This window comes from Peromyscus eremicus, chromosome 3 (assembly GCF_949786415.1).
Source record: "Peromyscus eremicus chromosome 3, PerEre_H2_v1, whole genome shotgun sequence".
NCBI classification, from domain to species: Eukaryota; Metazoa; Chordata; class Mammalia; order Rodentia; family Cricetidae; genus Peromyscus; species Peromyscus eremicus.
This window is the reverse complement of record NC_081418.1, coordinates 40,890,733-40,914,056: the sequence shown is the minus strand read 5'-3', so window position 1 is coordinate 40,914,056 and position 23,324 is coordinate 40,890,733. Positions and strand designations below refer to the sequence as shown.

General features: G+C 47.8%; 1 protein-coding gene across 5 annotated transcripts in view; it reads right to left on the bottom strand.

Moving 5' to 3' along the window:
* Positions 1 to 23,324, bottom strand: part of Ccdc136 (coiled-coil domain containing 136) — a 31,592-nt gene that overhangs the window by 3,587 nt on the left and 4,681 nt on the right. Inside the window, exons 1-14 of one of the 5 annotated variants that reach the window (XM_059257478.1) lie at positions 21,784 to 21,898; positions 18,225 to 18,545; positions 14,776 to 14,887; positions 13,858 to 14,026; positions 12,712 to 12,852; positions 12,249 to 12,407; positions 11,585 to 11,755; positions 11,032 to 11,217; positions 8,704 to 8,898; positions 8,063 to 8,287; positions 5,847 to 6,353; positions 5,270 to 5,491; positions 4,005 to 4,286; positions 3,128 to 3,418 (exon numbers count right to left, since the gene is read on the bottom strand). In XM_059257478.1, the coding sequence (XP_059113461.1) occupies positions 3,128 to 3,418; positions 4,005 to 4,286; positions 5,270 to 5,491; positions 5,847 to 6,353; positions 8,063 to 8,287; positions 8,704 to 8,898; positions 11,032 to 11,217; positions 11,585 to 11,755; positions 12,249 to 12,407; positions 12,712 to 12,852; positions 13,858 to 14,026; positions 14,776 to 14,887; positions 18,225 to 18,545; positions 21,784 to 21,799 (2,997 nt within the window). In that variant the 5' untranslated portion in view covers positions 21,800 to 21,898. Of the gene's footprint in view, positions 1 to 1,254; positions 1,372 to 3,127; positions 3,419 to 4,004; positions 4,287 to 5,269; positions 5,492 to 5,846; positions 6,354 to 8,062; positions 8,288 to 8,703; positions 8,899 to 11,031; positions 11,218 to 11,584; positions 11,756 to 12,248; positions 12,408 to 12,711; positions 12,853 to 13,857; positions 14,027 to 14,775; positions 14,888 to 18,224; positions 18,546 to 21,783; positions 21,899 to 23,324 lie in introns of those variants that run through there. The other 4 variants (XM_059257477.1, XM_059257480.1, XM_059257481.1 and 1 more) reach the window with 4 other exon arrangements.

The window sequence follows — 23,324 nt, the reverse complement described above, 5'->3', positions numbered from 1 at the left end:
TGGAAGTCTGCAGGGAGAACAGGTGTAAGCAGAGGTCCCTCATGGGAGATGCTACAGACTGTTGTGGGAAGTAACTGAACGGCCTAAGAGAGAGACAGAGAAGGACTGAAGGGCAGGGGATTGTGAGAAGATCGAGGAGGGAGAAGAGGAAGCCAGCCACGAGGGGAGGTAAGAAAGGCGGCTCAGCAGGGCAAGTCCCTTGTTGCTAAGCTGATGACCTGAGTTCCATCACTGGGACAGACAGGGAAGAAGGAAAGAAACAGACCCCTGAAAGTTGTCCTCTGACCTCCACACACCAGCTCACCAAATACATGTAATATATACATGGAAATGGTGAGGGGTGTCACCAACCAAAGCTGTCACTCTGAAACTTTGCATTAAGCCAACTGCACTTTTTTTAGAGAGGCAGGAGAAGCGAGGAGAGAGAAGTAGCAGAGTCTGAGAAGGAAGTCAAAATTGAACTTACAGGTTCCAGGAGGCAGGTGGAGCCACAGGCTCCTACCTTAGCCCATAAAACAATCTTCATCCTAAACTGGCAATTCTGTCAACAGACCGGATTACATGAGCTAGGCCAATGGAGAGGTGCCCAGAACACATCAGTCTTGATTTCCTGAGAACATTTACATCTCGAGTCATTAGGAACTTTTCACCAATATCACATCCTCTCCAGAAGCCTGGCTTGAGAAGCCAATTATAGTGGAATCTGGTCCCCCAAAGGAATGAACACAACTGTATGTAATTTCGTGGGATTTTGTTGTCATTTTTCTGGTAACCAGAAGTTCCAAACTAGAGACCTTTCAAGGTGGGAATATATAATATCGCAGGGATTCAGTTTTACTTCCCTCAAGGTGGAAGGGCCAACTGAGGGTGCCCTCACCCAAATGTTCCTGAGAGGATCAGAGGATCACAGCTCTTTGGACCTCCTCTGTCACCCTTCAACACAGGGAACAATTCCTTCTGGATTGAAACAATGGCAAAAGCTTGTCTCTGGGGTTTAAACAAAGACAAAGCTCAGGCCTGCCTTGCAGGCAAACATCAGCTCATCAGAAGTAGCTTAGGAGCTTTGTCAGTAGCAACAGAGATGTACCAAGGACAGAAACTCAAACTGTACCTCCGGTAAGCATTCCAGCTACCTGTGCATTATGTACCTCATTACATGCTCAAGAAGGCTGGTAAAAGCCAGGGCTACAACTCAGACCTGAGCATTGCCTATTATGTCACGGGAGAAGTAAGAAGCCGAGGGAAGAGGAAGCTATACCAGTACCTGGGTTAGGACGCTGTCTCAGCCCACCAGCACCAGAGCAGAGCTGATATGACCACCAGGCCTACAAGAGGCAAGGAGAATATGGGGGGATCTGGGGCAGGGGATGGCTGCAACACGTCAAATGAGAAGCACAGGAGAGACCGGGGGACGCGGGGTTGTATGAAAAGACACAAACACACAAACCCAACAGATAATGAAGATGAGAAAACAAAGGGAAAAGAGAAAAGAGTCAAAGGTTAAAAACCACATAAGCTGGAGCAATAGCATGTCTTCTCTGCTCCCAGAGCCTCGAGACGAGCAGAGGAGTTCCTCCGAATGGCAGCCTGCAACAGTCGCAAACGGAGTTAAGCAGCAGACAGGTCCAAATTAGGTATCTGGACCAGTCTTCTCTCCAGCATGTGCAGCTCACATCTTGTCAAGCAGAAGTTACCTGCACCTAGATCTTTCTTCAGTCAGACACTGGAGAAGTGAAACTTCGGAGAAGACAGTGGACTTCCTTGCAGGAATTGGGTAGATACTCTTTCCTGGCTCACTCCAGGAAAAGCTGTCTTCAGCGAGGCCACCCTACTAGCTTTACTTTGCACTGGTTTTAGTGGTATGCAGAGCTCTTGTTCCTATGATCCCCCGGGAATCTAATGCTTTTGCTTTGTGAGACAAAACATACTACTTTTCAACCTAACAATGGAGAAAGTTAGTTCTTTGACTGCAACAAGTTACACAGAGAAACTGAATTTGTACGCAATAACATGAACGCCAGTTGAGCTGTCTGCAAAAGATTCAGGATCCACTGGGGCAAAAGGGTATCTACATGTGTATTTCAACAATGTATGTGAAGTACAAAAGTCAAGCTTAGATTTAGAAAAGTGGTTCCTGAGGTCAAGAAGTCTATAAGCTCTGAACCAGTCTGTGGTAGAATATGGTAAGTTCCCAAGAAATACTGGCCTGAGGAAGGGCTATAGTCACTCCTGTTTACATCCTAAGTAACAAGTCCTCCACCTCATGGTTAATAGGGAACTGTATACTGGATCATGAACCAGGCATGAACTGCTAGAAAATTCCAGGTATCTATAAAGTGAGTGGGATAACCCCTCACAAGAGACAGTTTTCTGCACTGAAAACTTGGGACTTAGCTAGCTAACTAGCCTCAGAGTAGGAATTCAGCTGATACATACCAATGGAAATGTATCAGTTGTTAAAAGATGAAAATACTTCTGTAAGCAGCTAACTTACCTTTGTCATCTGCATATACCCCAAGATTTCTCCCCTCCAATCTCTCAGAGATCCAAGGACTAAAGGGTTAGAGCAGTGGCTAATGGCAGACTGGCTAGCGTCCCTGCTGTGCAGACAGAAACTTCCAGTGTCACCAGTTCACTTCCTCCCTGAGGCCCAACTCTCACATCCTATGACATGCGAACCCTGGCGGGTAATACAAGCCTACATGCCACAGCACTAACAAGGGTTAACTCTCACAGGGCATCATGGGAAAAAGAGGATGAAGTGACTTGCTGAGGCTAGCAGGAATTAAGGGCTTACACCATCAAGGTCCTCTGTGTCAGGGAGAGGGATGAGGGGACACTGTTGATGTAGGGAGGTGACGGCAGTGTACATGAAAGGACACATGACCTCCACCTCGGTTCCAAGAAAAGGGAGTCATTGTGCCATGGCTCCACAGCCAATTAGGCTAAGCCTGCCATTTTCCTCAGGAAGACTACCTTCACCAACCCCTTCCCCATTCCCACGCCCAGCACATACTTGCTGGCCTCTACTCTTGTCAAAGTGTACTCCTGGCAGAGCCACTCCTGAAAACCAGGGCCCCTGGGCCCCAGGCTCATTCCCACTCGATCCAGCCTCGGCTGTGGTTACCTTTCTGCTCTCAGAAAGCGTAAGAGGGGTGCCTTCCTCAGCAGTCTCAGAAGACTCCTCATCTCCATTGTCTTCCTTATGCTCCTCTTCTTGGTACTCCTCGTAGTCCCCACCCTCATCTTCTGTGGGCTTGGGCACGTCCCTAGGCTCAGCTGGCTTAGAAGCTGGTTCACACAAATCCTTCTTGTCTTGTTTTTCCTTCCTTTTCGCCTCTTCCAGCTCCTTTTCCTCTTTCTCTAGCTCCTCTAATTTCCTCTGGCTGGCCTTATAGTACAGCACCACCTCCAGACTCTGTGGGGTGGAGGCAGAGCAGGGCGGGGCTGTGGTTACCTGGAAAGAAGCTAACCCTCAAGACAGGGCTACTCTCCCTCCAGAAAGCTCTGCTTGGACCACATCAGAGTCCCACTGAGCAGGACTGTGTTTTGGGACTACAGGCTAATCTTTCCAAGAGCGATGTGGAGGGCAGTCACATTTAGTATGGTGAGCCAACACTTCTTACTTGGCCATGAAACCATTTTAAGCAGTTAACCATGATTCAAGAGTCTTGGGGTCTGCTCCTCAACTGTTGCTTTCTACCCTTCCTGGTGATTTTTTTTTTTTTTTTTTATCACACCCAATCCTCTTGAACAAATTTCTTTCTCTCTATCTATTGATCATGGAACTAGGAACAACAGGAATCCCTGAGATGGGTTTGGGCTAGTGAAAGCGGTTACTGGTCAGTCTCCCCAGAGCACCCAGGGAACTGGGCAAACTCTTATGAAGACAGAACTCCTTCCTCAAAGTACCGTCCTTGGCGGGAATTGTTAGTGGAAATGACGTTTCTCCCCAGGGCCTCCTCCATCCACCTGCCTCCCTGGCCACTAAGGATGCAACTCACCTTTCCTTTCTCAGAGCTGCTCTCGGAGTTCTCTGAGCACGCCCTGTTCACCTTCTTACTTTGAACTCCATTGGCATTCTTGTTCATGTTCTTATTACCATTCTTCCCCCTGGGTTCTGAGCTAATGGAGGGCCTGTTCTCCTTGAGCTGGCGGAGTTCTTCCTGGCAGCACTGCAGCTGCCCCTCCAGCTGCTCCTGCACCGCCAGGAGCCGCCCCTGCTCATCCATGCTAGCCTGGTATTGCAGCTGCAACTCCCGCAGCTTAGTCTGCAGTTCTTTGATCTGTTGGTGGTGGGAGTCCAGTTATCCACAGCAGTCCCACCCAGTCAGGCCAGGCCCTCAGGAACCACTGCCTCACAACTCGCCCTGCTAAAGCTCCCAAGGACGTGGACAGTAAGAAATTCAAGTAGACAACGAAACCTAAGCAGTTTCACAGAGAGCTTTCCCCTAAGTTGAGGTTACCTGAAGGTCTGTATCTAGCATGATAAAAAATTAGTATTAAATCTAAATATTATTATTACGTCTTTGATCACGACCTCTCTGAGGAATAACTACAGAACTACAGAACTGCCACCACTTCTGAACCTCGGGCATTTATTATTATCTAATTCTTTTCCCAGGACCTCCTGCCTCACCCAGTCCATTCCTCTGATAGACAGTCACTTAGGGAATTGCTGCATACACCTGGCAGTATGCTGGGACCCTGCACCTCCCTCCTGGTAACACACAGTTATAAGCCTGTCCCCTTAGTCTCAGGTTGTCTTCCTGGGCTGATGGCAGCCTATGGTCTGTCCAGTAAGCACCATTAAGACTAGGCTCTGTGGCCATCACTCTCTGGGTCTGTTCCCTCTCTCCCAGGCACACATGCAGTGACCCTCCCACTGGACAGTGAACCATGGCTGGTCAGAGTCCTGTCCCTGAAGTGTATATAATCTAGTTGAAAAAAAAAAAAGACAATGAATTCAAAATAATAAAAGAATATTGGCAAGTAAAAAAAAAAAAAACCAGCTCCATTTACACTTCCACAAGTGCTCCGGGGCACAAAGTCAAAGAACAGAAGCAGCAAAGGGAGGAAAGGAGACTGGTGGACCTGTATGTCCCAGTACAGTGAGCACTGGAAAGACATCCTTCACCTGACCATGTCCATCAGCTGCAGTGACTGCCTGGCCTCCTGGAGTTGGTTTCCCTGCACGGCCCTCCCCGCCTCAGTCTCTCCAGTGGTTCTAGGGACTTCTGAGAGGGAAGCCTGCCACTGGCTCAGTTACCTCGCTCTTGTCGTTCTGGGGAGCTGCGGGCTTCTCAAGGCTCTCCATGCACTCCTTCAGCTCCTTCTCACAGTTCTCCAGCTCATCCTTCAGCTCTTTCTGCTTCACCAGCAGCTTGCTCATCTGCTCCTGCAGCTGGCAGTGGTCCTCCTGGCTCACCTGGTACAGGGCCTTCACTGCCTGCAACTTGGTCAGCACCTTGGCCACTGTTTCCTCAAAGTGCTGCAGGGATTGGGGGAGCGATGATGGCACCCCAAAAAGCATTTGATCTTTGCCCTACACTTTGTTAGGCCCTCCCCTAGAGCTGCCTAGGAGAGACTGTATTACTTTCCAGAAAGAACATCCTGACTATGTTCAAAGTCCTGAACCCTGGGATCTTTGTCTAAATCAGGCCACCTCTGTCAGGAGTGAGGGGAAGCAGGGCAACCATGAGCAGAAACCTTACATACTTGAGGAAGTCTTCCAGGCCAGCTCTGAGCCTACTCCTACCTCACTTCTTATGCCCTTCCCCTGGTGATGTTTCTCTCAAAGATGGAAACCCATCTGTCCCTCTGACCAATCATCTGGCCATGGTTACCTCTATGTCTTCAGGCTCAGCTGGGTCCTCATCACCGCCACTGCTAACGTAACTCTTGTGAAAGGTTTCAGAGCTACCAGCACTGGCAAAACTCTTCTTATAGGTAAGACTCGTGGTGCTGGAGCCGTAACTCTTCTGAAAGGCCTCACTGGAACTGGTGTTGCTGTCATAGCTCTTGAGGAAGCTTTCATTGCTGGCCCTGGAGCTTACATAACTCTTTTGGAAACATTCGTTGTCCTCGATGGTGCTGTCATAACTCCTGTGGAAGCTTCCACTGCTGGGGGGCATGCTGCCTGAGTTCTTCCTGTAGGACTCGAGACTCATTTTTATGGTGGGGGACTGTGTTTGGAGCAGCTGTATCTCTTCCATGCAGAGCTGCAGCTCAGCCTGCAACCTCTTCCGCTCCTCCAGGAGCCGCCCATGCTCCTGCTGCAGCAGCTCCTGCTGCTTCTGACTGGTGTCATACAGCACCTGCAGAGCCTGCAGCTGGTCCATAAGCACCTTGGACTAGGGGGGAGCCAGGAGGAGCAGGAGACAGCACCATTACTCTGAGACATTTCAGTCCTTTTAGCTGCCCCTCTCCCAGGGTGGATGTGAGAGAAGTGTACGCACACACCTCAGTCTCACAAGGCCTTTGTCTTTGACTTAACCTACAAGTGACTGGTATATGTCAGTTTTCTGCTCCTTTGGGAAAATCTCCCCAGGGCAGATACTCAGTGGTCTTAGGTGTGGGAGCCCACAAAGGTTTCCTAGTGAGATCTGAGCTTGCTTTACCCAGCAGAGCTGCACTAGAGGATGGCTTGACCACACGCAAGGTCACCAGGTGTTTGGGATGGTCTGCACTTGCTGTGCTGGGGGAGGTCTTTTGCTCCACCCCTTGGCATTCCTTTTAAAAGTCCCTTAGTAGAGACAGAGGGGGCTGGTGAGTTTGGACCAGCTCAGGCCCTCCTGAGGCTATCCTGTGTTTCTGTCTGTCTCTCTCTCCTCTATCCTTCTATCTACAAATTCCTCGTCTCCCCCTGCTCAAGAGTACCCTGGGGGAATAAGAGGGAGCTGGCCCCCCTCACTTACGGCTCCTGTTTCTGTTGGTTTCTGTACTCTGGCACATCTTCCTCCTTGAAGCAGTGTAAGTGGATCTCAAGAACACCCTGGCTCCCTACTACACCATCATTTCAAATCAAGTGTACCCACTATCCTGATCTTTAGGCTCAGTCCTCTCCCCTACCCTTCATGGTAAAATCAGCCCAGCTGGAAATGTGTGAATATGAATTCCTTTCTTGGAAGATACAGGCTTGGAATCAAAGTCTCACTACCCATTAGTCCCTGTACCATCTGCATGGATTATGTATCTGGCTTTGAGGTATGTTTCCCAGGCCCAGTGAATATTCATTCAGCATTAGATATAATTGATTAAGGAAATAGTTTATACCTGATTTCCCAGTCTCTATGTTACGCTTTTTAGTCTGGATATCTGACAGCCCTGGAACGATCAAGCCCCATAGTGTGGACTTCTGCTACTTCCTGGCTCTCCTTGTTCATGTAGCCTGAACTGAAACCGTCTACTTCAGACCAAATTTACTCTCCAACTCTGAACAGACTTGTGTAGAAATTTCCGCCTATCTTACCTCATAGGCACGACCACCTGGCAAGGCAGTGCATGAGAAACACTGATTACCTGCTAAGTCCCTGAGCCCTGGACAGCGTGGTCAATACCACAAACCTGTCTGTTGCAACTGCTTTCCTTGGAGAGACCTGGGCCCAGATCTGTTCATGGAGCCTCAAAGGGTTAAGAACTCAGAAAACGGAGTAGACTTTCCAGCTCTTACAAAAAAGATGATACATTTAGGGCCAGTGCAAAGGAACCAAAATAAACACTGATTGATCCCACCACACATCTTGAAAATGCCATGTTGACAGGACTGAATGCAGTGCTCAGACAGACTTTTGGACCACTTGGGCTCTGTTCTAGATGCTGATTACACTTCAGCTCTTAAAGTTAAAACATCCTATAATTCCAAACACCAAACCAGAGCGTGTGCCTCTGGAGAGATCCTCAGGGCATCTACGTACAGCAGCAGCTTACTGGCACCCATGGAGGAGCCTGGCACTGCTTCCTGTCCACACAGGCCTCCCTGACTCCTCTTCCCCGGAGCCCCCTCTCCCTGGCGCACTGCTGTACTGGTGAGACCCATCTCCCTTCCTCCTGCTGTTGTTACCTTATTCTCACAGTTGGAGGGTTTAGGCCCTTTGGCATCATGAGGGCTCACCAACACTTCCTGGAAATTAGACTCTTTGAAACCTCGAAGTTCATTGTGTGCCTCTAACTGTTCCTTTAACACACTCTCTTGATTCTTTATCAGTTTTCTCTGTTCATCCTGCATGCTTTGATAGAGCAGCTGCATTTCACACAGGTCTTGCAACTTTGAAAGCAGCTCCTGACTCTGAGTAGGGCAGAGGAAGGAACGTGATGAGTAACGGGAAAGTCCCCCTCCTAGGCCCATCCCTGTCAGCCTCCATCTCTTTATTGATTCACACAGCCCTTCTTTCTACGGAGCTGCGCTAAGTGAATAAAAAAGATTCCTATGTGCGGATAGACTTTCCAGTTTACAAAGTGATTTTCAGGTGTGCTTGCTCCAGATGGACCAAACATCTAAATATACAGTGCTGCACAGATTTCAGAATATAAAATATATTTTAAGGTTTAAAGCCCTTATGAAGAAACACCCAAATCAGCTCTGTGGGTGGAATGGCGAGAAAGGAGGAAGGGCTTGGCCAGGGAAGGAAAATGCTCACTCTCCCTTTCCTTTTCCCACGAAGCAGCCTTCCCTGTCACTGGTCTCGCCCTGGCAATGAGTACCTTCTGCAAGAGGCCACACTTGGGCTGTGGGAATGTGAGCCTGTGCAGCTCTTCCTGCAGCTGACCCTGCTCCTCCTGCAGTCTCCTCTGGTCCTCCAGGATTTCACACTGCTCCCTCTGCAGGTGCCCGATCTCCTGCTGGCAGGCTTTGAACTTGTCCTGCAATTCTGTCAGTCTGGACAGCAGCGCATCACACTATGGGTGGGAGGGGTGCAGGGCGTGGTTACTACGTAGGTACATTTTGGACTGATCGCCCTGTGCAGACCAGACCGCTATACAAAGTGGGGACCCCGCCGGGTAGTTTTGAGCAATCTGCCCTGTACTCTCAATGTCTATGCTCTGAGTTTCATCCGCCAGTTCCCTCAGAGGTGACCTGAGAAACCGTGATCTCAATGCCCTTCCCTGTTCTCCGGCCCTTTCCTGTGACACACTATCCCCACCTCCCCACACTGGAGGGAATTCCAGCTCAAGCCACTCTGTCATTGTTTTTAGACTTGATTTATTTTCCTCATCTTAATTTTGATCTAATTTTTCCTAGTTTTATTTTCCTCATTTTTATCCCCACCCATACTGGGGATTGAACTTGGGGCCTAATGAATGCTAAGGCAGTCAGTCAGTGAGCTGCATTCCCAGTCTTAATCATACTGTAAAGCCTTCAGAAAAATATGAGCTATTGCTGAATTTTGGTTAAGACTACATTATCCTATGATTCTCAAAACCAGATATTTTATTTGTTTATTTATTTGGTTTTTCGAGACAGGGTTTCTCTGTGTAGTTTGGGTGCCCGTCCTGGATCTCGCTCTGTAGACCAGGCTGGCCTTGAATTCACAGAGATCCGCCTGGCTCTGCCTCCCCAGTGCTGGGATTAAAGGCGTGCGCCACCACTGCCCAGCATCTCTCACTTCTTATAAGCTATACCACTTAAGAGGTATTGAGTAAATCACAGATCCAGCAGGTCTCTCAATCCAGTGGGAGTGAAAAAAGCAGGCAAAGGCAAGCCCTGGGCATGGAAGGCAACTGGACTGTGACCTTCCCACTCCTCTGTCTCATTGAGCCTTTCCCCAGGGACACAGTCTGGTGCTGGGAGAGGCAGGAGCCTGAGGATCCCAGAAGAATGTGACCAGCCGCAGCGTCTCCTAAGGCTCTTGTGTCTTTTTTCCAAGAGGCTCCACGTCTTTCCAGGTCCTATTAGTAATCAGGGCTGATAGTGCTCAACAGGGGAAATGGCAATGGCTGACATTTTACACACCACAGAAAAAGTGAATAAACCCTTCTGTATCACTGTTGGAATTTCTTTCCTCTTTTTGTGTGTGTGTGTGTTTTTCAAGACAGGGTTTCACTATGTGGCCTAGCTGTCCTGGAACTCACTCTATAGACCAAGCTGGCCTCCAACTCATGGAGATCTGCTTGCCTCTGCCTCCTGAGTCCTGGGATTAAAGGCGTGCACCACCTGGCCAGAATTTATTTCTTTTTTTTTTTTTTTTTTTTTTTTTTTTTTTTAAGATTTATTTATTTATTGTGTATACAGCATGTATGACCGCAGGTCAGAAGAGGGCACCAGATCTCATTACAGATGGTTGGGAGCCACCATGTGGTTGCTGGGAATTGAACTCAGGACCTCTGGAAGAGCAGCCAGTGCTCTTAACCTCTGAGCCATCTCTCCAGCCCCAGAATTTATTTCTTAAAGACAAAAATATTGTTCTGTACCTGGCCAGGTGTGGTGACACCTGTAATCTGAGCAATTGAGGTGGAAGCAAGAGGCTAGCCACCAGTTCAAGGGTAACCTGGTCTACACAGTGAAGATTGTCTTAACCCTTCTCCCCACCCAAAAAAAAAAAAAAGCATTTGGTTTAATTTGAAGAAAGCAAAACTCAAGATTTGAGAATTTACTCCAAGACCGACAGCATCATCCTAAAAGAGTACCAATTCTTCTAATACTCGACCAGCATTCTGGGTGCAGACCACACCCCTAAGAAGATCACTGGCATCTTGCTTCAGAATCTGGCCCTATTCTTTTTAGTTTAGTTAAGCATATGTGGGCCTATGTGTATGTCCCTCCCTACAAATGACAGGACATCAATACAGTTACAATACCAATGTAGAAATGCTTATATACATGGAACAGATGTTCATACTGAGAACAAATGCATTGATCTACTAAGCTATGGCTCTTACTCAAGTCAAGTTCAAGACAAACTGTTTTAAGGACAGTAGACATGGGTGTGCCTTTGTCTTCTGCCTTTAGCTGGGTGATCTCGTCTCTTGCCTTTGTACCTCTTTTCTCCCAAGCTGGTGCCAGAAGCATTCAGCACTCTCAACTACAATTACCTTGTTGGGACACTCGCCCTTGTCGTCACAAACAGAATGGCTGCTCTTGAGCTCTGTCAGCTCCTGCTGGCAGAGCATGAGGTCCTGCTCCAGCTGGTCATACATGTGCTTCTGCCGCTCCAGCTCCTCCTTGCTGGACTGATACAGTCCCTTCATCTCCTGAAGCTCGGTTTGCATCCCTGTATTCTGGGTAGGGGAGGCGGAGCCATCATCCCATGTACACCTACTGCCTCACTCTGGATCTGTCCTCACTAACCCTCCCAAGCCCGACTTCATCTAGGCAGGAAGAACCAAACAGACCTATCTCTAACAGGCTTGACACCCTGACCTTGAGAGACTGCCTCAGGAAAGAAGCAATGGAATTCCTTTCTGTAGACTGATCTGCTGCTTTAAAATAAAAGGAAGCTGTGGATCTCTCAAGCAGCTCTCTCTACACGTCTCTGGTCCACCTCACTAACAATTCCTCCACAAAACTTCTACCAGGCCCACTGTGTGCTCACCCTCACAGAAGATCCTGCCTGGCTGTGTGCTCCTGGCCTAGTCCTCCTTTTACCTTTTCATTTTTCTCTCGCAAGCAGTCCACCACACCTCGGAGATGCTGCAGCTCTGTCTCATGGCATCTCAGCTTGTCCTGCAGGTGATACTGCACTTCCAGCAGCTTCTCCTTCTCATTCACACTGCTCTGGTGCTGGATCTGCAGCTTCTGGAGCCTGCACATTAACTCCTGCATGCAGGGGGCTTTGGGTAGTAGTGCTGGGTTTTGTGACTCTGCTCTTGTCCTAACTCAGCCACCGACCGACCACCTGAGACTCTCTCTCAACTCCTTTCACTTGCTCAGGTCTTCCCACCCAAGCAGCAGTTGAAGGAGATGGTTTCCTTTTTGATTTGTTTACTTGTTTATAAATAAATGTAACCCAGTCTCACGTAACCCAGGCTATGTAGTTGGGGCTAGCCTTGAACTCCTGATTCTTCTGCTTCTACCTCCTCAGCTCTGTCATTATAGATGTGTTCCACCACACCAGGCTCAAAAAAATGTTATCTGCTTTTGTTTTGTTTTAATGCTAGGGATTGAACCTAGGACCTCATGCATGCTAGACGGGCAGTCTACCAAAAGTCACATCCCCAGCTTTGGAGTTACTATTATTTTTACCTTCCCCCAAAACCTCAGTCCAGTGCTCTTGGCCCCTCCACTGTCCCTTCACCTTTGGTGCTGTTACCTTCTCACTCTGGCTCTCTACAGGTGTGCATCTGGTGACTTTAAGCTGCCGGAGCTCAGTCTGAAGCTGCAACTGCACCTTCAGAAGCTCATTCTGTTCATCCTGGCTAGCATCATACTTTTGCTGCAGGGCACAGAGCCTGCTCTTCAGTTCCTCATTCTGCAGTAGGGAGGAGGTGGGTAGAGTAGTCACTCTCAAGAAGCCGTAGGGCTCTGTCCAAGCCACGGGGATACTTTTCTGGTTCAGAGCCCTTGAGAAGCTTTCTGATCTACGGCTGGGTGTCTTCAGTGATGAGGACACTCAACAATGACCACCTCTCTATGTGCCATCCTACGGGGCTTCTGTATGCAGGGGCTTTGGGTGGTGCCGTTGGGTTCTGGTCACAGGGTAAGAGTCAGCAGAGTGCAGCCTCATCCCTGGAGGCAGTGGCTCTGAGCCTTGAGCCCTCCCCAGCACCGTTTACCTGGGCCACGCTGTGGGAGGTCTGAAACCGGAGCATCTCATTCTGGGCACACTTGAGCTCCCTCTGCAGCCTCTTCTGCTCCTCCTCGCTGGCCCGGCGATGATGCTGGAGCTCCTCCAACTCACAACACAAGTCCTTACACTGTGTGGGAAATGGAATGGGGCTGATTTGTGGCAGATGACACACGCACACTAGGAACAGGGAAAATATGTCCTTCGTTTGATATGAATATAGCCAGGTGTCACAGAACAATGTAGAGTCATGCTAAGAAACTTGTCATTAAGCTACTGAATCATTGTGTGACCATTACAGAATATACTTACACAAACTTAGTACGGCATGTGTGTGGTGACCATGCTTTCCTGTTCCTAGGGTGCCAATGAACAAACACCCCGAGATTGAACTAAGCACAAAAGAAAATGTTGCCATTAACAGACACAACAAATACAAGATATTTGAAGATGCTGTCAGTTTAACATGGCATCCTGGGTGTTTTGTTTGGTTGGTTTTTTTGTTTGATTTTCTTGAGACAGGGTTTCTCTGTGTAGCCCTGGCTGTCTTGAAACTCACTCTGCAGACCAGGCTGGCCTCAAACTCACAGAGATCTGCCTATCTCTGACTCCTGAGTGCTGGGATTAAAGGCGTGTGCCACCGCCTCCCCCCAGCTGGCATCCCTGTTTTAAAAAGAACGTTTTTGTTTTTGTTTTTGTTTCTAAGGAGAAAGGCTTTTTTTAAAATAAGAAGTTGAAACATAAAATATTGGCAGTCATTTCCCCATTTCCCATCAAGTCGTTGCACTATACAACTGTGTGTGTTACACTTCCACACAACTGAGTAGGCTTGTTTGCACTAGCATCACCACACGCCTGTTCAGTAATGTGCTGCACTACAACATCAGTAGGGATAAGAACTTTTCAGTATTCATATAATCGTATGGGACTGCTACCATATGTCTGGTCCATTTTTTTTTTTTAATTTAAATGCCATCACATGACACGTGACTATATTTCTATCAGTTAGGCAAGTTCCCAGGATACCATACCCTGCCATAGTGCATGGCTCCTTTGTTAGCCTTAATCTTACTACAGGCCAGGAAGAGGTGAGAAAGAGGCAGCAGCCGCCTGCCACCCCACCCTTTCAGCCTACCTTGATCTTCATGTCCTGCATCTGCTCCTCAGCTCCCAGCAGCTGCTGGCGCAAAAGCTCCATCTCAGGATCAGGCTCTGGGAAGTCCAGTTCTGAAGTCTGCGACTCTGCTGACGTCATACTCCTTAGCATCTGGGATTCCAGCCACTGTTCTGTTGCTCTTCGTGTCCTGGAATCCAGAACCCAGGGCTCTGTTGGGAGGAGCTCTCTGCCTGGTACCACCAGTCAAGTGTGCTCAGGCCCAGCACTTCCAGTTTAGGCCAAAATGACTAAAGAGCCTTTTATTATGATTCACCTCCCAAATAACTGTGTTTAAAAGATTACACAAAACCTCCAGCACCTCACTGTATGGGCGTTTTGACTTTGGGACATCCTAGGATCTTAGTTTCAAGACTGGGCCTGATGTCAAGCCACCTACAACCTGGAGATTCTATGCCAGTGATTTTCAACCTGCAGGGCATGAGCCCTTTGGAGGTCGCATAGCAGATATCCTGCAGACCACATATTTACAATTTATAATAGTAGCAAAATTACAGTTATGAAGTGGCAACCAGAATAATTTTATGGTCAGGGTCAGCACAACATGAGGACGTGTTAAAGGACCACAGCATGAGGAAAGCTGAGAACCATTGTTCTATGTCATTAGACCAAATCCCATCTGTGTGACAACAAAGGGTCTATCTCGGCTGATCTAATACAAAGCAGAGCTAGCTGGCTTCCAACGCCAAGAATAGGGGAAAACTACATTTTATAGCTCACTTAACTACAGTTCTGCTACAGTTTGGTGACATTCTGAGCCATGCCCTTGGGGTCACACAGAAGTGACTGCTCTCCAGGAGCAAAGGACCGTTCATGACCCAGCCTCTGCCTTCCGGAAGGCCCAAGACAGTGTGCAGTGCTCCTCCCTCCTGCCTGTACCTGTCGCTCTCCAGCTGGGCGAGCTGCCCTGTGAGGCTGCTGTTGCTCTCCTGCAAGGTCTGGAACTCCTCGTTCAGGAAGTGGTACCGCTCCCGCAGCTGGTGCAGCTCTTCTGCAGAAGAGAAGCAGAGAGAAGGAAGATCTTCAGTGGACGGAAGCACTGGTGAACATCCATCCCCACGATTTCCTGGATGGAAACTCAACAGCAAAGGGCTACACGGTCTCTCTTTTCCTGAGGCACAGAAGACAGACCCTGTGTATTCATCCGTAAAGCCCCAACTGAAATAGTGTCTTGGGCTTTTAGGAGCTCTTGAAGGTTTAAGTAAGTTGAATTTATTGTATTTATAATTTATATATATTTATTTATAATTACCTCCCCATTATCCTTTTTTTTTTTAGACAGTGCCTCGGGTAGTATAGGCTGGTCTCTAACTAACCTTAAACTTCAGATCTTCCTGCCTCTACTTCTGAGTGCTTTAAAAAAAAAAAAAAAAAAAAAAAAAAAAAGCCACCAAGACTGCTTTTTTAAAAAAATTTAAATGTGGTACTGGGGATCAGACACAGAGCTTCACAAATGCTAGGCAAGCACTGTAGCAACTGAGGCACAGCCACAGCCCCCATGAGGCTTTTGGTACAAAACCCTGAGAGATGTGAACTGCCAGGTCTGCCTTTCAGAGACAACCCACTCATTCTGAGTGTCCTTTATTTCCTGTATCATCACACTGAAGACACTGGCCTGAACACAATCCAAATAGTCCTTGTTGGTTTTTTGTTTGTTTTGGGTGGGAAGAAATGGTGTACTGGCTGGTTTTGCATGTCAACTTGACACAAGATGGAGTCGTCAGTTGAGGAAACGCCTCCATGAGGCATGGGCCCAGCCCATGGTGGGTGGTGGTCCTGGGTTCTGTAAGACAGCAAGCTGACAAACAGGGGAAGCAAGCCAATAAGCAGCATCCTTCACGGCCTCTGCATCAGCTCCTGCCTCCAGGTTCCTGCCCTGTTCCAGCTCCTGTCCTGACTTCCTTCGGTGACAGCTGCAATGTGGAAGTGTAAGCTGAATAAACCCGTTTCTCCCCAACTTGCTTTATGGTCTTGGTGTTTTGTCACAGCAATAGAAACCCTGACTAAAACAAAGGGTGCTTGGGATGAAACCTAGGGTCTCACACCATGTGTGCCACCGTGCACGCTACCGCCAGGCCACACTCATTTTCCTTCATCCGCTGACAGAAAAGCCCATCCCAATCTAAAATGCTTGAGAGAAGAGGTCTGAAGGTTGAAATTCCCCAATTGCTACAAATACCTAAGTTGTATCTCTTTATGAGTAAGAACCATCAGAACTGCAGAGGTGGTCCAGCCTTTAAGAGGGCTGCTGCTTTTCTACAAGAGTGAATTCAGTTTCTAGCACCCACGTTGCTTGGCTCATAACTACCTATAAATCCAGCTCCAGAGGATCCAGTGCCCTCTTCTGGACTCAGCAGTTACCTAAACATGTGACAGACACAGACACATATGCATATAAGCAAAAGTAAATAAATATTTAAAGAAAAGAACAATATTCCTGGAGCTGGGGGCTGGCTGAGTGGGTAAAGTGCTTGCTTGTATAAACATGAGTTCTGATTCCCAGTAGCTCCATAAAAAGCCAGGAATGGCAGATTATGTACCCATTATCCCAGAACTAAGGGTGTGGAGACCAGAGGAATATCCTGGGGGCTCACTAGTGAGCCATTCTAACCAAGGTGGTAAGAGGCAGGTAGGCAACATCAACCTATGGCTTCTACAGGGTTTCCCCAACCCCAACACACATGCATCACATACTCCAATAGACATGAAAGAATCACAGCACGTAGCACACTAATGCTCCTGACATGTAAGACACACTAACTGGCCTTCATTACAATACAAGACATACTTTATTTGCCAGAAGACTCAACATCCCTGAACATCACTTCTAATGTTTCCTTTTTATTCCAATCAGAAATTCTTAGACAGGTCCAGGCGGTGGTGGCACACACCTTAAATCCCAGCATTTGAGAGGCAGAAGCATAGAGATCTCTGTGAGTTTGAGGTCAGTCTGGTCTACATAGTAAGTTCCAGGACAGCCAGGGCTCTGTAGAGAGACTCTGTCTCAATAAATAAATAGCTAGCTTGAATTAAATAATAAACAAACAAACAAACAAATAAAAAGAAGTTCTTAGACTACTGAAGATTACTATGGGAAGGCAGGAAACCTTTAATGAGACCTGTGCATGAAGCACTGGACGTGATGATTTGGACCTTCATTTTATCTTTGAAACAGCTCTTCATAAGACCCTCCCCCCCCCTAAAAACCCCTTTAACTTTAGAATAGCTTTAGACTTACAAAACAAAGAAGACAGTACAAAGTTCCCTGGGAGAATCCTCCCCCAGGTTCCTCAGCTATTAAGCTTCTTATGTTGACATTGCCCATTTGTTATGATGAAGAAGCAACACCATGATGTTGTCATGATGAACTCCACTTGTCATTTAGGTTTCTGTTTCCCTGAGGCCCCTCTCCTGTCCTAGTGTTCCATTCTGCTGTAAGACTTGGTTAACCAAGTTCGGTTCCATATTCCAGATAGAGAAACGAAGCTTGGAGAGAGGCAATAAGTTGACTAGGCTGACCCTGCTAGTGCTGAGTTCCTTACTCCGGCGAGGTCCACTCCAGCTGCACCCTTGCCCTTGGGTTGCCTCTCTAGCACCACCCATCCAAAGGCACTTCTGAAAAGCTTAATACAGCCGGGAAAACTTGCAGTTCTTTGACTTCCTTGTGGACTGTCTCTGCCTGACCTGGCCCAGTATAAGGCCTCCATTATACCCAGATCATAAATCCAGGCCAGGATAAAGGCTAACCCTCTGATGTCATGAATCCTAGCAACTAGCTGGGAGAGTCTGAAAACAGGGCTCGAAGCTTTTGAGTACCACATGCATTACTAGAAATAACCTCTCTTCCTCTCCAGCTGTCTTGTGCTCTGATTTGATGCCTCCCAAAATTTCTACTCTGGGGAGGGCTAAATGAACCTATGAATTAGCATTCTGGATTAGAGGACTCCGGATTAGAGGCCTAAAAGGGTTCAGGCAAAAAGCCACAACGCCACAGCAGCAGGAAGGGTTTCCTAAGGTGGCAGGTCCTTCTGTACCCACCCCAGGCCTTTTTTTTTCCCCAGGGAGTACTTTCCCAGAGTCAAATCAATGAGTATCCAACAGCTCTCTGTTAAGGATCTCCAGGGAACATCTCTACGGCACTAATTCTTCCACCACCATGGACTGGTTATGTAATGGTTGAGTGAGTTTTTCTCTCCAGTCTGGAAGTAAACATGGGGAATTTTTTTTTCTAGAGGTTTCTAATGCATAATCTAGCATTACTCTTCCACCATCTTGCTATCTATGACGTCCTCTCCTCTGTCCAATTCTGTAAACAGAAGGTCTCATACCTTGTAGCCCAGGGAAGTCGGAGATACTTATGTCCGATGGTTCGGAGGTCTTCAACTGCATTTCTGCACGGAGCGAGGCAATCTCCATCTCATAATCCCCTCGAATGCGTTCCACGTCATCAAGTTCGTTCTGCAGCCGGCAGATATCTTCCTGCAAGGAGGCGATTTCACTCTCGTGTTCACTGGCAGAATCCGCTGCAGCCTGCCGCAGATTCTGGATCTCCGCCTGGGCCAAATGCAACTCCTGCTCCATTTCTTTAAATTCACTTTCGTTCTTATGCTCTAGCAGGGAAATCTCCTCCTGCAGATGTTGCAGCTCACCTGCGAAACCCAAAGGTTGAGGGTCAAGAAGGTAAGTGAGTGAGCTGAGCGTGTTCTGGAAGCAGAGTTCAAGACAGACTTACTTCTTGTCTGGGAACTACTGACCACCTAGCCTTCACCTCACCAGAGGAGGAGAGCATTATAATGGCCAGAACGAAAGGATGCCGAGAAGGGACTAGACAGCGACTCTCTGTAGTAAAGTGTGGTGGAAAGGCAGCCTTACACTCACAGCACCGGTGTGGGCTAGTGTGAACAACAAGTAGGAAGTGCTAGGAGAACACAGCACAGAGACGCCGTAAGAAAACCATTACTTTGTATGCCAATCTAAAAAGTAAAAGAACATATAAACAACTAGAATAGTACTCAGTGTGCCCAAAGAACCACTTGCAGTTAAAAACCAAGAGTCCTAGGTGAGGGGACTTACACCTGTCATTCCAAAACTTGAGAAGTGGAAGCAGGAAGATCAAATATTCAAGGTCATTCTCAGCTACGTTGTGAATCTGGGTCCAGCCTGGGCTAGGTGTTCTATCTCAACAAAACAAAATACCTAACAGGCTGTATTTTATCAGTGTCCTAAGTCTTTCTAAAAATTCCAAGTCTAAAAAAATGTTCAGGATATTTTCAGCTATACATCCTGGGAGCTTATGACATTCAGAGCCTCGGAGCCCCAGAGGCTTCCACTTACCCCAAACTCCCTGTAGGCACAGGATGCAAGACAGCACATATTTAGAATTCAAGGTCAAGTTAAAAAAGAAGTTCATCATAAAATAAAACATGGAATAGTAACCTACATGGCAACTGATTACATCAAATTGTTTGAATCAATTCACCAAGAGGGGCTTAGCAGAAGTCAATCGGTGCCACTTTTAGATCTCCAAAAACAGTAAGTCAAAACAAACCTTTTTACTAACTAAAAAATATGGAAGTGTTTCCATGCTATATTAACTAGAAAGAAAAACAAATCAGATACATAAACATTTAAAGATACAGGAAAAAGGTCTATGCCCCATAAAAAGCTCTACGCCCATAAAGAGCAGTTGCTTCAAGGCTGGGAAAATGGCTTAGTCAGTAAAATATTTGCCATGCACACATAAGGGTCTGAGCTTGGATCTCCAGCATCCACATAAAACTCAGACGTGGAGCCGGGCGTTGGTGGCGCACGCCTTTCATCCCAGCATTCGGGAGGCAGAGGCAGGTGGATCTCTGTGAGTTCGAGGCCAGTCTGGTCTACAGAGTGAGTTCCAGGACAGGCTCCAAAGTTACACAGAGAAACCCTGTCTCGAAAAAACAAAAAAACAAACAAACAAAAAACAAACAAACAAACAAAAACCTCAGACACGGTGCCATGAGCCAGTGACCCTCGCCCTTGGGACTGGGGAGTAGGTAGGGTAGGAGGCAGGTCACCGGAGCTCACTGGCTAGCCTGTTTTGCTGAATCAGCAAGCTCTTGGCTCAGTGAGAGATCACTGTCCCTAAAAATAAGGTGGAGAATGACTAAGGAAGGCACTTGACGTTGACTCCTAGTCTCCACACTCACACGCATACATTTGCATTCACGCATTCACACGCACATGCCTACACATGAACACACATGTGCCACACCTACACAGAAAATACATTACAAAGAATAGCAGTTGCCTCAGAGGAGACGTGTGGCAGGTATTTTAATCTCTCTATCATACCTGTGTTGCTTGATTTTCACGAGTTTCTACATTTTACATATGGATTATGCATCTCTTTTAATGTGCAGAGCAAATGTGTCAGAGCTTGTGGAACATCTGAGGTTTCCTAGTTTGTTTTGAAGACAGTGTCTCATTCTGTAGCACAGACTGGTCTCGAACTCGCTTGGCCTCAGCCTCCCAAGTGGTGGGATTACAGACGTGAGTCTCCATGTCTAGCTTTGCATTTCAAATTTCCAGATGCAGGTCGCCATTTGGAATGAGTGAAACTCCAAAGTGGAGAGTTAAAGGCATGGATTCCAGTAAGAATCCAGAAGTGGGGGCAGGATGAAGGGATTAAGAGAGAAGTGAACTTCATTCTGCCCCATGTCCCAAACCCTGCTGGTTCTACCTAACATCCAGATTTCATCTTTTCCTAGCCCTGCCCCCTCCTACAAAAGAGGAATCTTCAAAGCTGGTATGACTCCTTGAACTCTAGCATGCTTGCCTGTGTTGGGTTCCATTCTCATCTAGGTCTAAACTATGAAAACAGGGAACATGCCTGTTTTGTTCACCATTACAGCTTCCGTATCTTGGCAGAATGCTGCTCAATAAATATTTACTGTATTCATGCACAAGGGAGGGGCTCATTCATTCAATTTTTCCTGAGTTTCTTCTGTGTATACAGAATTACACTTTCAAGAAAACCTAGGTGTTTTATAAGACAAATTTAAGAGCACGGTTGTACATGCCTGCAGTCCCAGTACTTCAGAGGCTGAGGCAAGAGAATCGCTTGGGCCTAGGAGTTTGAGACCAGCCTGTGTCAAGCTGTATGGGAACGGGGAGCAGGGAGAAAGGATCTGTTTGGATATATGGCAGATATCAATGTTAGTGGACAGTGTGCATCAGGGAGAAGAGGTCTCCAGGCCTCCATCAAGCATGGGCACTAGGTTGTGTAACTTCCTGGATTTTGTTTTTAATTCCTTTACTAGGGGTTGAACCCAGCACCTCATGTATGCTAGGCACTGAACTACATCCTCGGGCCCTAACTTCCTATTTGAAAGGAAGAAAACAAAATCAGCATGTTTCCTGCTTTGATAAAGTTCATAGCCAAGAGATGGGGAGCCCAACTACGGCACCCCACGACATAAATATACTCCACAGCACAAGCAGTTACGAGGTGAGATGCCAGATCCTCAGCTCAGTCTAGTTGGAGTGGGGGGTCAACTGGCCACAATGATGAAGTGAAGACCCAGGACCTGGGCTGGGCATTCTGGGGGTGAGGTGGGGGGCGACGGCGAACCTCCGTCTCTCTAGCATGCCCTCAAACCTCACTTGGTAGCTCTTTGGGATTTGGCTCTGTAAACTGCCTTCTCAGATCACGGGAGTCGGGGTAGTGATGGCTGGCAAGGAGCCAGGCCTATCCTGGAAGCCAGATGGGACCTCCCAGCCAGGAGTTGGAAAGGCAGGGACCAGGTTCCAAAGAGCTGGCGCCGGTTGACTGCGGGCTGGGGCCGTCGGGGCGCGGTGGAGGGGACTCGGGAGTCGGCCTGCCCGGCAGAGAAGGCGACTCGCACTTACTGCTTAAGGCCTGCATCTTGCCGGCCCCCCACAAGCGGTCTCCCAGGGGGCCTCCCGCCTCCCCGCCGGTGCCGCCCCGGGGGGGCTGTGGCGGCCGGAACGGCCTCTGACCACCAGTTACCTCTGAGGCCGCGAGCGCCCCCACTTGGCGGAAACGGGCAAGGCGCGTGCGCAAGGACCCGTCTCAGGTTCCTCCCGCGGGGCGGGGTTTGGGGTGGGTTTGAGGCTTGCAGCCCCTCACCTGGGAATCCCTGAAATCTAGCAACAACTCCTCTTCCCCCTGATCTTTCCGATTTTCAGACTTCTCCATACAGGAAAGAAAAGATGCTCTTTTCTTTTCGGACAGGGTTTCTCTGTGTAGCTTTGGAGCCTACCCTGAAACTCACTTTGCAGACCAGGCTGGCCTCGAACTCACAGAGATCTCTCTGCCTGCCTCTGCCTCCCAAGTGCTGGGATTAAAGGCGCATGCGCCACCACCGCCCGGCTAAGAATGCTCTTTTCTAAGCAAAGACTAATACTTGACTCAACTGGACCTTCTCTTTCATTGTATAAATAAGATCAAGAGCTCCTTACCTTAAAAGACAAACCTTCTCCCTTGACCTCACTTCACTGTCCCTTATTTCTCTTTAAAATGACTATCATCACCATGATCTGTACTCAGTTCTCCATTCGACCTCCTGTCCCTTCCTCCTCCTATCTTGGGCCTCTATTTAGGAGAGTGGACCCTTTCTCTCCCCTTTGCTGTCTCTTGGTGTGACTGGATGCCCATCTCCCATAGGTTATAAAGCTGTCTGTGTGCTAAACATTACCAAATCTCATTTCCAGGCCTTGTTTCTCTCCCAGTTCTGGATTCACATACTCACTTGGACATCAAACTCATCCAGCAAAAAACTCTTAACTGGTTTCCCCTAGTCCCCAAACTCACTTCTTGCCAATCTTTTCCATGCCAATTAGATATCACTGTTTACCCATTTTCTCTGGGTAAAGTCACGAAGGCTCCACCTTCAAAATATATTCTGAACCACCTCCATTTCTACTGCCTTAATTCAAGAAACCAATTGGTTAAATGGACTACTAGTACACTGGACTCCCTCTCCTCTTGATCTAAAGGACTCTTTTGGAAGGTTAGGGTGTGGCTCCGTGGTAGACACTTGACAAAAGCCTTGGACTCAATCCCCAACACTGGAGAGAAAAGGCAAAGCTAAACTGAAAATGTAAAACGTATCAGTCACCGTCCTTGGGAAATACCTCCCGTAGTGTCCACTTCAGGACAATGAAAGCTAACTGTCGGCTGACATAACCAGACCTCTGCCTTCTTGGTGCTCTCTCTGACCAGGGTCCTTCACATGAACTTTACAATGACCTTGGTTCTGTCCCCCCACACATGAAGCTCATTCTCATCTCTGGACCTTGGAAGTTGCAGTTCTTTCTGCCCAGTAGGTTCTTCCACCAGATTTTAATGGCTGGATCCTTCCCATTACTCAACTTAAGTGCCATCTTCTTGAAGAAGACTTTTCAAAGTGGCCTATGTAAAGCTAACT